The 13,626-nt window shown below is 53.1% G+C and overlaps 1 protein-coding gene across 1 annotated transcript in view; it reads right to left on the bottom strand.

Annotated features, from left to right (window-relative positions):
- Positions 1-13,290, bottom strand: part of LOC137364081 (vitronectin-like) — a 30,995-nt gene extending 17,705 nt beyond the window's left edge. The window contains exons 1-3 of the mRNA XM_068027528.1: positions 13,183-13,290; positions 11,942-12,058; positions 4,396-4,890 (exon numbers count right to left, since the gene is read on the bottom strand). Of these exons, the coding sequence (XP_067883629.1) occupies positions 4,396-4,890; positions 11,942-12,058; positions 13,183-13,243 (673 nt within the window). The 5' untranslated portion in view covers positions 13,244-13,290. The remainder of the gene's footprint in view (positions 1-4,395; positions 4,891-11,941; positions 12,059-13,182) is intronic.
- Between the last annotated feature and the right edge of the window lie 336 nt (positions 13,291-13,626).

The following is a 13,626-nucleotide window of genomic DNA, read 5'->3' as shown; positions in this document are numbered from 1 at the left end:
AAAATGGCGGGGGGTCCGTAAGCAGCTCGTCGAGCTGCTGGCCGACGACGGATCCTCCATCACGGATCCGGAGGGAATGGGCCTCCTGGTCCGGACTTATTGCAGTGCGTTGTTCTCTCCGGATCCGTCCAGCGAGGATGCGCGCAGAGTTTTGTGGGAGGACCTGCCGCAGGTCAGCCCGGAGGGCGCCGAAGGATTGGAGGCTCTGCTCACGTTGGCGGAGCTGACTGGCGCCCTCCACCAGCTCTCGAGTGGCAAATCCCCAGGGCTGGATGGGTTGACCGTGGAGTTCCTCAGGGCGTTCTGGGACGTCCTGGGGGACGATTACGCGCGGGTCCTGGGGGAAAGCCTGGCGACCGGGGAGATGCCCCTCTCGTGGCGCACGGCGGTCATCGTCCTGCTGCCGAAGAGGGGCGATCTCCGCCTGCTTAAAAACTGGCGTCCGGTCTCCCTCCTCAGCACGGATTATAAGATCTTTGCCCGGGCTATGTCTACCCGCCTGGGCTCCGTGCTGGCCCACATGATCCACCCTGACCAGTCCAACACGGTCCCGGGCCGGTCCATCCAGGACAACATCCACCTGGTCCGGAACCTGATCCATCTTTCCCAGAGGACTGGTCAGTCGGTCGCCTTTCTCTCCCTCGATCAGGAGAAGGCGTTCGACAGGGTGGATCACGATTACCTTTTCGAGACTCTGCGCGCTTTCGGACTCGGGCCGCATTTAGTGGCCCGGGTCCGACTTTTATATGCCGCCGCAGAGTGTCTAGTCAAAGTTAACGGGTCCTTGACGGCGCCCCTTCGATTTGGGAGAGGAGTGCGTCAGGGGTGCCCCATGTCCGGCCAATTGTATACCATCTGCGTGGAGCCCTTCCTGTGCCTGCTTCGCAGGAGGTTGACGGGATTGGCTCTGCGCGAGCCGGCCATGCGGGTCGTCCTCTCGGCTTACGCCGACGACGTGCTCCTCGCGGTCACAGATCCCGTTGACTTGCGGAGGATGCGCGACTGCCAGCGGACCTTTTCTGCCGCGTCCTCCGCGAGGATCAATTGGGAGAAATGTTCCGGACTCCTGGTTGGTCAGTGGCGGGTGGACTCCCTGCCGGAGGAGATGACACCTTTTGCGTGGAGCACCACGCACCTCCTCTATCTGGGAGTCCACCTTCGCCCCGCTGAGGAAGCCTGGCCGGCAAACTGGCAGGAGTTGGAGGCGAAAGTCACCGCTCGGCTGGGGCGCTGGACAGGACTGCTCCGAGTGCTTTCCTACAGGGGCCGAGCGTTGGTCATAAACCAACTGGTGGCCTCCATGCTGTGGTACCGGTTGGTCACTTTGGCCCCGCCCCCTGTATTTGCCACCAAGATCCAGAAGAAACTCGTCGATTTCTTCTGGGGCAAGAGGAAACACTGGGTCTCTGCCGCGGTCCTGAGTCTCCCGATCGAGGAGGGCAGTCAGTTGCTGGTGTGCGTCCGCACCCAGGCTGCGACTCTCCGCCTTCGGACCCTGCTGAGATACCTGTACATCGAGCGTCCTCCCAGATGGTGTGCGCTGGCGACGTATTTTTTCCGCCAGTGTCACTGCCTTCAAGACGACACGCAGTTCCCGGTGGAGTCCGTTAGCCGCGCCTCTCTGAGGGAGTTGCCTGTCTTTTACCGGGATTTATTTCGAGTCTGGAACATAGTCGCCTCCAGTCAGGGTGCTCCCCCGCCGGCGGAGGAGGGTGCCTCGGCTGTCCGGGCGGCGGACTCCGGGGACGGTCGACTCCGGGGACGGTCCGGTGGGCGGAGGAGTAGCCGAAACCCCCGGGACGCCCCTCACTGCGGGTGGCGAGGGGGCTCGGGAGTGCGGAGCGATCCCGACGGAGCTGACCCCCGCTCGGCCGGAACTGCTCATTGGACCCAGGCCCCGAAACCCTCCTCGGGAGCTGGTCCCGCACAACCCGAGCCACCTCTCGGAAATGCCCTCCGTGCCATTCCAATCGGTGCGGAGGGGTTTCCTGTACGGGCTGCTCCTGCACACTCTCCACTTCCTCGCCCTCGTCAGCCGGCCGGACACGCCCTGGCGGTCCGCGTTGCCATCTGGCGGCGAGGGGAAACCCCGATGGAGGTCTCTCTACGCGGGAGTCTTCCCCCTTTACATCGGGGACCTGGGGTGGAGGGTGCTGCACAGAGCAGTCCCGTGCAATAGACGGGGCAGCACAGTGTCGCAGTGGTTAGCACCGCAGCCTCACAACTCCAGCGACCCGGGTTCAAATCCGGGTACTGCCTGTGCGGAGTTTGCAAGTTCTCCCTGTGTCTGCGTGGGTTTCCTCCGGGTGCTCAGGTTTCCTCCCACATGCCAAAGACTTGCAGGTTGATAGGTAAATTGGCCATTAGCAATTGCCCCTAGTATAGGTAGTTGGTAGGGAAATATAGGGACAGGTGGGGATGTGGTAGGAATATGGGATTAGTGACGGATTAGTATAAATGGGTGGTTGATGGTCGGCACAGACTCGGTGGGCCGAAGGGCCTGTTTCAGTGCTGTATCTCTAAACTAAACTAAACTTTTAAGTAGGTTCACGGACTCCCAGGCCGCCTGTACTTTCTGCGGCCTGGACGAATCCGTGATCCACGTTTACACGGAGTGTACGAGGTTGCAGCCCCTATTTGAGTATCTGAAGGGGCTACTCCTCAAATTCTGGCTGCACTTCAGTCCCACACTCCTGATCTTTGGGCACCCGGGGCGGAGGGGCTTGGGCTGGGAGGAGGATCTCCTCGTCGGTCTGCTCCTGGGCCTGGCCAAGGTGACAATTCACAGGTCCAGGTTGCGGGCCGTCGGGGGGTCCGTCCTCCCCGATTGCCTGCCCCTCTTCCGCGGTTACGTTCGCGCCCGGGTGTCCCTGGAGAAGGAGCATGCGGTGTCCGCCAGTACGCTTGAGGCCTTCCGCGACCGGTGGGCACCGCAGGGACTGGAGTGCATCGTCGACCCTGAGAATGGCATTTTAATTTGAGTTTTTTGTTGATTTATCTGGTTTTAATAAAGTTATTTTAAAACTGTAAATATGTATATAAAGGGGGTCTGAGGAATAAAGGCCCCCTCGATGTGGGAATATAAAAGGGGCCTGGGGTATGAAGGCCACCTTAAAAAAAAAGAAAACAAAAGAGAAAAAAAGAAAAAAAAACAGAGTTGGATACAGAGTAAAGCTCCCTCTACACTGTCCCATCAAACACTCCCAGAGCAAAAGAAACAAAAGAAAAAAAATGGGGTTAGATATAGAGTAAAGCTTTACCCTAACAAAATAGCTGGACCCACATTAAAACCTGTTTCCCTTTTCCTCACCAGCTGCCTGACAGTTTGTACTGAGTCAGGTGGGGCTGAGTGTGGAGTGTTTTTTGTGGGCGTCTGTTCACTGGCAACAGGAGGAAGGGGTTTGGTTGGATAAGTGTGTGCTACATATGCCAGGGCTAGTTCCATGGGATCGTTCTGCACAATAAAATATGAGCTAGGCCATTTAGAGGTGATGTCAAGAAGCATACAAAGGGGAAATCTGGAAATCTCTCCCCAAAAAACATTGGGGCACAACCCAAACTGTGGATCTGAGATTGTTGGATATTTTTCAGCAAAGGGTACTGTGGGTTCTGAAATCAAGGTGGGTAGATGGAGTTAAGTTGCAGATCAGCTGTGATTTGATTGAATGGCGGACTGACTTGAGGGGCTGAATGGCCTGCTCCTGTTTCTATGCTCCTGGATCTCTGGGATGGATTTTAACAGAGCCCAGAATTCGGGGGCACGGCAGGGGGGCCCGGAAAATACCTCCAGGAGAGGCCCACCACGTGCCTGGACACCGGGAAGGTCCCGCTCCATATTACCAGTGGCAGCGAGGCCTCGTGGCGGCTCCTCCCCCCACTCAGTGACGGAAACTTAATTTAAATATTTAAATAAATGTAAATTAATGCACAATCAGTTACCTCATCCCGACAGCCATCCCAGACTGGTATTCCGGCCGGTTGCCGGAACTCCCGCTCCCGGTGGAACACTGGTGGGGAGGGGGCAGGAGAGAGGTATTTGGGTTGGCGGGGGGAAGCGGGAAAAACTCTTGTTATTGGTTGCAGGGATGGTGGGAAGGGGTTGAGGGTCAAAGTTAATAAAGTTCGGGGGGAAAGTGCAGGATCGGGATGAAAGTTTTTTTGGGGGGGAGAGGACAATTTATAAATTGATTACTCATTGTGGGGGGATTGTGGGAGAGGTGATTCAAAGTGCAATTAAAATTAAAATTTTATTTTTTGCAGACCGGGACATTTGAAAATTTACATGGCCCGGAAGGGATGGGACCCCTTTAAAAATGGCGCCAGGCGCTGTTGCCGTGGACAGAACGCCCGAACTGCGGCCACTGCGAGCCGATAAAATTCAGCCCGGAATCTTACCCTGGAAAGCAAAGATCGATCCATTCTTAAGATCAGTGAATGCGTCAAAAGGTTGTTTACTGATGCAGATATTGCCTGGTTCTGGCTCCAGCTCAGGTTCTGACTCGGGTTCCAGTTCTGGCTCGGGTTCTGGCTCAGGTTCTGACTCGGGTTCCAGTTCTGGCTCAGGTTCTGGCTCGGGTTCCAGTTCTGGCTCGGGTTCTGGCTCAGGTTCTGACTCGGGTTCCAGTTCTGGCTCAGGTTCTGGCTCGGGTTCCAGTTCTGGCTCGGGTTCTGGCTCGGGTTCCAGTTCTGGCTCAGGTTCTGGCTCGGGTTCCAGTTCTGGCTCGGGTTCTGGCTCGGGTTCCAGTTCTGGCTCGGGATCTGGCAGGGTTTCCGTCACAGATTCTGGTTGTGGCTCCACTGTCCCATTAGTCACATAATCATAATCTGCTGTCGGGGATTCCGTCAGGTCAACATACTCATCATCAGGAAGTAGGAACACATCCCCGCGGGCTGTGAAGAAAGAAAACAGGTGAAACACCAGGAATCCGAAACTGCATCAATTCATCAACTCCAAATTAAAGGTTAGATACAGAGTAAAGCTCAATCTGTACTGTCCCAAATACCCTGTCCCCCAGTGAGAGACAGCACCTTCAGGAACTGCCCCCCAGTGAGAGTCAGCACCTTCAGGAACTGTCCCCCAGTGAGAGACAGCATCTTCAGGAACTGTCCCCCAGTGAGAGTCAGCACCTTCAGGAACTGTATCCCAGTGAGAGTCAGCACCTTCAGGAACTGTCCCCCAGTGAGAGTCAGCACCTTCAGGAACTGTCCCCCAGTGAGAGTCAGCACCTTCAGGAACTGTCCCCCAGTGAGATTCAGCACCTTCAGGAACTGTATCCCAGTGAGAGTCAGCACCTTCAGGAACTGTCCCCCAGTGAGAGTCAGCACCTTCAGGAACTGTCCCCCAGTGAGAGTCAGCACCTTCAGGAACTGTCCCCCAGTGAGGGTCAGCACCTTCAGGAACTGTATCCCAGTGAGCGTCAGCACCTTCAGGAACTGTCCCCCAGTGAGAGTCAGCACCTTCAGGAACTGTCCCCCAGTGAGAGTCAGCACCTTCAGGAACTGTCCCCCAGTGAGAGTCTGCACCTTCAGGAGCTGTCCCCCAGTGAGAGTCAGCACCTTCAGGAGCTGTCCCCCAGTGAGAGTCAGCACCTTCAGGAACTGTATCCCAGTGAGAGTCAGCACCTTCAGGAACTGTCCCCCAGTGAGAGTCAGCACCTTCAGGAACTGTCCCCCAGTGAGAGTCAGTACCTTCAGGAACTGTCCCCCAGTGAGAGTCAGCACCTTCAGGAACTGTCCCCCAGTGAGAGTCAGCACCTTCAGGAACTGTCCCCCAGTGAGAGTCAGTACCTTCAGGAACTGTCCCCCAGTGAGAGTCAGCACCTTCAGGAACTGTCCCCCAGTGAGAGTCAGCACCTTCAGGAACTGTCCCCCAGTGAGAGTCAGCACCTTCAGGAACTGTCCCCCAGTGAGAGTCAGCACCTTCAGGAACTGTCCCCCAGTGAGAGTCAGCACCTTCAGGAACTGTCCCCCAGTGAGAGTCAGCACCTTCAGGAACTGCCCCCCAGTGAGAGTCAGCACCTTCAGGAACTGTCCCCCAGTGAGAGACAGCATCTTCAGGAACTGTCCCCCAGTGAGAGTCAGCACCTTCAGGAACTGTATCCCAGTGAGAGTCAGCACCTTCAGGAACTGTCCCCCAGTGAGAGTCAGCACCTTCAGGAACTGTCCCCCAGTGAGAGTCAGCACCTTCAGGAACTGTCCCCCAGTGAGATTCAGCACCTTCAGGAACTGTATCCCAGTGAGAGTCAGCACCTTCAGGAACTGTCCCCCAGTGAGAGTCAGCACCTTCAGGAACTGTCCCCCAGTGAGAGTCAGCACCTTCAGGAACTGTCCCCCAGTGAGGGTCAGCACCTTCAGGAACTGTATCCCAGTGAGCGTCAGCACCTTCAGGAACTGTCCCCCAGTGAGAGTCAGCACCTTCAGGAACTGTCCCCCAGTGAGAGTCAGCACCTTCAGGAACTGTCCCCCAGTGAGAGTCTGCACCTTCAGGAGCTGTCCCCCAGTGAGAGTCAGCACCTTCAGGAGCTGTCCCCCAGTGAGAGTCAGCACCTTCAGGAACTGTATCCCAGTGAGAGTCAGCACCTTCAGGAACTGTATCCCAGTGAGAGTCAGCACCTTCAGGAACTGTCCCCCAGTGAGAGTCAGCACCTTCAGGAACTGTCCCCCAGTGAGAGTCAGCACCTTCAGGAATTGACCCCCAGTGAGAGTCAGCACCTTCAGGAACTGTATCCCAGTCAGAGTCAGCACCTTCAGGAATTGTCCCCCAGTGAGAGTCAGCACCTTCAGGAACTGTATCCCAGTGAGCGTCAGCACCTTCAGGAACTGTCCCCCAGTGAGAGTCAGCACCTTCAGGAACTGTCCCCCAGTGAGAGTCAGCACCTTCAGGAACTGTATCCCAGTGAGAGTCAGCACCTTCAGGAACTGTCCCCCAGTGAGAGTCAGCACCTTCAGGAACTGTATCCCAGTGAGAGTCAGCACCTTCAGGAACTGTATCCCAGTGAGAGTCAGCACCTTCAGGAACTGTCCCCCAGTGAGAGTCAGTACCTTCAGGAACTGTCCCCCAGTGAGAGACAGCATCTTCAGGAACTGTCCCCCAGTGAGAGTCAGCACCTTCAGGAACTGTCCCCCAGTGAGAGTCAGCACCTTCAGGAACTGTCCCCCAGTGAGAGACAGCATCTTCAGGAACTGTCCCCCAGTGAGAGTCAGCACCTTCAGGAACATTATCCCAGTGAGAGTCAGCACCTTCAGGAACTGTCCCCCAGTGAGAGTCAGCACCTTCAGGAACTGTCCCCCAGTGAGAGTCAGCACCTTCAGGAACTGTCCCCCAGTGAGAGACAGCATCTTCAGGAACTGTCCCCCAGTGAGAGTCAGCACCTTCAGGAACATTATCCCAGTGAGAGTCAGCACCTTCAGGAACTGTCCCCCAGTGAGAGTCAGCACCTTCAGGAACTGTCCCCCAGTGAGAGTCAGCACCTTCAGGAACTGTCCCCCAGTGAGAGTCAGCACCTTCAGGAATTGACCCCCAGTGAGAGTCAGCACCTTCAGGAACTGTATCCCAGTCAGAGTCAGCACCTTCAGGAATTGTCCCCCAGTGAGAGTCAGCACCTTCAGGAACTGTATCCCAGTGAGCGTCAGCACCTTCAGGAACTGTCCCCCAGTGAGAGTCAGCACCTTCAGGAACTGTCCCCCAGTGAGAGTCAGCACCTTCAGGAACTGTATCCCAGTGAGAGTCAGCACCTTCAGGAACTGTCCCCCAGTGAGAGTCAGCACCTTCAGGAACTGTCCCCCAGTGAGAGTCAGCACCTTCAGGAACTGTACCCCAGTGAGAGTCAGCACCTTCAGGAACTGTCCCCCAGTGAGAGTCAGTACCTTCAGGAACTGTCCCCCAGTGAGAGTCAGCACCTTCAGGAACTGTCCCCCAGTGAGAGTCAGCACCTTCAGGAACTGTCCCCCAGTGAGAGTCAGCACCTTCAGGAGCTGTCCCCCAGTGAGAGTCAGCACCTTCAGGAGCTGTCCCCCAGTGAGAGTCAGCACCTTCAGGAGCTGTCCCCCAGTGAGAGTCAGCACCTTCAGGAACTGTCCCCCAGTGAGAGTCAGCACCTTCAGGAACTGTCCCCCAGTGAGAGTCAGCACCTTCAGGAGCTGTCCCCCAGTGAGAGTCAGCACCTTCAGGAACTGTCCCCCAGTGAGAGTCAGCACCTTCAGGACTGTATCCCAGTGAGAGTCAGCACCTTCAGGAACTGTCCCCCAGTGAGAGTCAGCACCTTCAGGAACTGTATCCCAGTGAGAGTCAGCACCTTCAGGAACTGTCCCCCAGTGAGAGTCAGCACCTTCAGGAACATTATCCCAGTGAGAGTCAGCACCTTCAGGAACTGTCCCCCAGTGAGAGTCAGCACCTTCAGGAACTGTCCCCCAGTGAGAGTCAGCACCTTCAGGAACTGTCCCCCAGTGAGAGTCAGCACCTTCAGGAATTGACCCCCAGTGAGAGTCAGCACCTTCAGGAAGTGTATCCCAGTGAGAGTCAGCACCTTCAGGAACTGTCCCCCAGTGAGAGTCAGCACCTTCAGGAACTGTATCCCAGTGAGAGTCAGCACCTTCAGGAACTGTCCCCTAGTGAGAGTCAGCACCTTCAGGAACTGTCCCCCAGTGAGAGTCAGCACCTTCAGGAACTGTCCCCCAGTGAGGGTCAGCACCTTCAGGAACTGTATCCCAGTGAGCGTCAGCACCTTCAGGAACTGTCCCCCAGTGAGAGTCAGCACCTTCAGGAACTGTCCCCCAGTGAGAGTCAGCACCTTCAGGAACTGTCCCCCAGTGAGAGTCTGCACCTTCAGGAGCTGTCCCCCAGTGAGAGTCAGCACCTTCAGGAGCTGTCCCCCAGTGAGAGTCAGCACCTTCAGGAACTGTATCCCAGTGAGAGTCAGCACCTTCAGGGACTGTATCCCAGTGAGAGTCAGCACCTTCAGGAACTGTCCCCCAGTGAGAGTCAGCACCTTCAGGAACTGTCCCCCAGTGAGAGTCAGCACCTTCAGGAACTGTAGCCCAGTGAGAGTCAGCACCTTCAGGAACTGTATCCCAGTGAGAGTCAGCACCTTCAGGAGCTGTCCCCCAGTGAGCGTCAGCACCTTCAGGAACTGTAACCCAGTGAGAGTCAGCACCTTCAGGAACTGTAACCCAGTGAGAGTCAGCACCTTCAGGAACTGTAACCCAGTGAGAGTCAGCACCTTCAGGAACTGTCCCCCAGTGAGAGTCAGCACCTTCAGGAACTGTCCCCCAGTGAGAGTCAGCACCTTCAGGAACTGTCCCCCAGTGAGAGTCAGCACCTTCAGGAACTGTCCCCCAGTGAGAGTCAGCACCTTCAGGAACTGTCCCCCAGTGAGAGTCAGCACCTTCAGGAACTGTCCTGCAGAAATGCCTCACTGTCTTTGTTTTAGTTTTTAGTTTTAGTTATACAGCACTGAAACAGGCCCTTCGGCCCACCGAGTCTGTGCCGACCATCAACCACCCATTTTATACTATATATTCCTACCACATCCCCACCTGTCCCTATATTTCCCTACCACCTACCCACACTCGGGCAATTTACAATGGCCAATTTACCTATCAACCTGCAAGTCTTTGGCATGTGGGAGGAAACCGGAGCACCCGGAGAAAACCCACGCAGACACAGGGAGAACTTGCAAACTCCACACAGGCAGTACCCAGAATTGAACCCGGGTCGCTGGAGCTGTGAGGCTGCGGTGCTAACCACTGCGCCACTGTGTTTTTCATGCTGGACTGTTCAGTTGTAAGTTGTTAATCTTTTATAAACATCATTTTTGAGCCGTGGTTGCTTTCTGCCAAACGTAATTTCTTCAGCTGTGAGAGACACTGGAAATAATATGGACTAGCAAAACTCTCTTGTCATTTCTTGTGGGGTGTCTTTTATTGCAATGTGACAGCAAATGGGTGACCGGGAATTTTCTAACAGGAATTGTGCACTATCTACAAAACATTTTAATATATTAGTGAATATATTAGAGATAAATGAACACACAGAGTGTGTGTGGGTGAAATTAGAAAGTGCCTGTGTGTCTGTCTGTCTGTGTGACCCTGTGTGTGTACATTTCTCTGTCTGTGTGTGTCTGTCTGTGTGTGTGACCATGTGTGTGTACATTTGTCTGTCTGTGTGTGTCTGTCTGTGTGTGTGACCATGTGTGTGTACATGTGTCTGTCTGTGTGTGTCTGTGTGTGTGACCCTGTGTGTGTACATGTGTCTGTGTGTGTCTGTCTGTGTGTGTGACCCTGTGTGTGTACATTTGTCTGTCTGTGTGTGTGTCTGTCTGTGTGTGTGACCCTGTGTGTGTACATTTGTCTGTCTGTGTGTGTCTGTCTGTGTGTGTGACCCTGTGTGTGTACATGTGTCTGTCTGTGTGTGTCTGTCTGTGTGTGTGACCATGTGTGTGTACATTTGTCTGTCTGTGTGTGTCTGTCTGTGTGTGTGACCCTGTGTGTGTACATGTGTCTGTCTGTGTGTGTCTGTGTGTGTGACCATGTGTGTGTACATTTGTCTGTCTGTGTGTGTCTGTCTGTGTGTGTGACCCTGTGTGTGTACATTTGTCTGTCTGCGTGTGTCTGTGTGTGTGACCCTGTGTGTGTACATGTGTCTGTCTGTGTGTGTCTGTCTGTGTGTGTGACCCTGTGTGTGTACATGTGTCTGTCTGTGTGTGTCTATCTGTGTGTGTGACCCTGTGTGTGTACATGTGTCTGTCTGTGTGTGTCTGTCTGTGTGTGTGACCCTGTGTGTGTACATTTGTCTGTCTGTGTGTGTCTGTCTGTGTGTGTGACCCTGTGTGTGTACATTTGTCTGTGTGTGTCTGTCTGTGTGTGTGACCCTGTGTGTGTACATTTGTCTGTCTGTGTGTGTCTGTCTGTGTGTGTGACCCTGTGTGTGTACATTTGTCTATCTGTGTGTGTCTGTCTGTGTGTGTGACCCTGTGTGTGTACATGTGTCTGTCTGTGTGTGTCTGTCTGTGTGTGTGACCCTGTGTGTGTACATGTGTCTGTCTGTGTGTGTCTGTCTGTCTGTGTGACCCTGTGTGTGTACATTTGTCTGTCTGTGTGTGTCTGTCTGTGTGTGTGACCCTGTGTGTGTACATGTGTCTGTCTGTGTGTGTCTGTCTGTGTGTGTGACCCTGTGTGTGTACATGTGTCTGTCTGTGTGTGTCTGTCTGTGTGTGTGACCCTGTGTGTGTACATTTGTCTGTCTGTGTGTGTCTGTCTGTGTGTGTGACCCTGTGTGTGTACATGTGTCTGTCTGTGTGTGTCTGTCTGTGTGTGTGACCCTGTGTGTGTACATGTGTCTGTCTGTGTGTGTCTGTCTGTGTGTGTGACCCTGTGTGTGTACATGTGTCTGTCTGTGTGTGTCTGTCTGTGTGTGTGACCCTGTGTGTGTACATTTGTCTGTCTGTGTGTGTCTGTCTGTGTGTGTGACCCTGTGTGTGTACATGTGTCTGTCTGTCTGTGTGTGTGACCCTGTGTGTGTACATGTGTCTGTCTGTGTGTGTCTGTCTGTGTGTGTGACCCTGTGTGTGTACATGTGTCTGTCTGTGTGTGTCTGTCTGTCTGTGTGACCCTGTGTGTGTACATGTGTCTGTCTGTGTGTGTCTGTCTGTCTGTGTGACCCTGTGTGTGTACATTTGTCTGTCTGTGTGTGTCTGTCTGTGTGTGTCTGTCTGTGTGTGTACATTTGTCTATCTGTGTGTGTCTGTCTGTGTGTGTGACCCTGTGTGTGTACATGTGTCTGTCTGTGTGTGTCTGTCTGTGTGTGTCTGTCTGTGTGTGTCTGTCTGTGTGTGTGACCCTGTGTGTGTACATTTGTCTGTCTGTGTGTGTCTGTCTGTGTGTGTCTGTCTGTGTGTGTACATTTGTCTATCTGTGTGTGTCTGTGTCTAATTTTGTTTTTTACCTTTTTTACAAACAGTGTTGTAATCGTTGCAGCAGCTGCTGTAGAATCTGCACAGACTGTCGCACTGACATTTCTTTGAAGTAGTGAAACCCAATTCACAGCGACCAACACAGGACTCTGCAAAACAGCACACAGACCGGAAATCACAAAAACTGGTTTATAACACACAGCCAAGCAATGACTTTGATGTGTAGCTTTGTTTTGTCAGCAAAAACAGCAGCCATTTTGTGCACACTAAGACCCCACAAACAGTCATGAAACAAATGGTCACTAATCTGGTTTATTGGGGTATTAGTTGAGAGAGAACGGTTGGCCCAGGGAACAAGACACTCTCTGCTCCTTGAATAGTGATGAGAGATATTTAACATTAATTAGAACAAGCAGACGGGGCCTCAGTTTAACGTCTCATCTGAAAGACAGCACCTCTGGCAGTGCTGCACTCCTTCAGTACTGCTCTGAAATGTCAGCCTGGATTTCGTGCTCAAGTCTCCGGAGTGGGACTTAAACCCACAGAGGTTCTACCCTGTGAGTCACAGCTAACACATTTCCTCATTCAACATCTTTCCTACTCTGCACAGATCATCTCTGCCATTTACGTTTCTGTATCTGGGGAGAATTTACTCATCTTTTAAAAAACTCAATCCCCCTCCTTGCCACAACAATCACAGAGGCCTGAGGCCTGTGCTGGCTTTGGGCAACTTGCCTTCTTAAGATTTTTTAGTACCCCCAGTTCCTCCTCAGAAAGCTGACCGCCATCAACATCTATGACAGCTGGAGACCCATCGCGTGGCCAGGGTGAGGAACCCCTCAGCATCTCGTGAAATCACAACTCCTACCACCTAGAAGGACAAGGGCAGCAAATGCATGGGAACATCACCACCTGCAAGTTCCCGTCCAAGTCACACACCATCCTGACTTGGAACTATAATCGCCGTTCCTTCACTGTCGCTGGGTCAAAATCCTGGAACTCCCTTCCTAACAGCACTGTGGGTGTACCTACCCCACAGGGACTGCAGCGGTTCAAGAAGGCAGCTCACCACCACCTTGTCAAGAGCAACCTTGCCAGTGACACTCACATCCATAGAAAGAATATTTAAGAAGTAATCTCACAAACGCTGCCTCGGAGCCATGACCATTTTCGTTCTCGGTGCTTATTATTCCTTTACTCGAAGCGCCTGACTAAACTGGGTCTTGTCATTGGCAACTTAAATCAGGCCGTGAAATTCAGAAATTTCCTTAACCTTCATCGGTGGACACAGAGCTGAGGAAGGAACAAGTGAGGAGGACAATCAGAGGCTTCATAGCGGAAGAGAAGATTCTGCTGGATTCTGGAATTTGATTTTGAGATTTAACTGTCTCATGTTTGCTTTGTCAGGCAGTTTGTTTAAACTATTCTGTTGATTTTCAGTAATGTTTAACAAAACAAAGACCAGCATCGATTTTCATTTTTGTTTTTAATAAGTGAAAGAAACCTCTTTTAAAGGGGGTTGGGAATGGATTAGAGAATGAAAGGTTCTTTCTTTGTCATTTCTTCAGATCCAACAATATTAACAAATGTATTTTTGTCTCGCCATTCTGAACACTCCTGAAAATGTTTGGGCCAGAACTTCAACCTCAAACCCCAGAGAGCACGGAATGTTCTGGAAAGAAGAATTTTTGGGAAATGTTTTTTTTGCGTTCTTGAA

The sequence above is a fragment of the Heterodontus francisci genome, unplaced genomic scaffold (assembly GCF_036365525.1).
Source record: "Heterodontus francisci isolate sHetFra1 unplaced genomic scaffold, sHetFra1.hap1 HAP1_SCAFFOLD_1875, whole genome shotgun sequence".
Classification (NCBI taxonomy): domain Eukaryota; kingdom Metazoa; phylum Chordata; class Chondrichthyes; order Heterodontiformes; family Heterodontidae; genus Heterodontus; species Heterodontus francisci.
The sequence above is the reverse complement of the archived record's forward strand: the minus strand, read 5'-3'. Positions and strand labels throughout refer to the sequence as shown.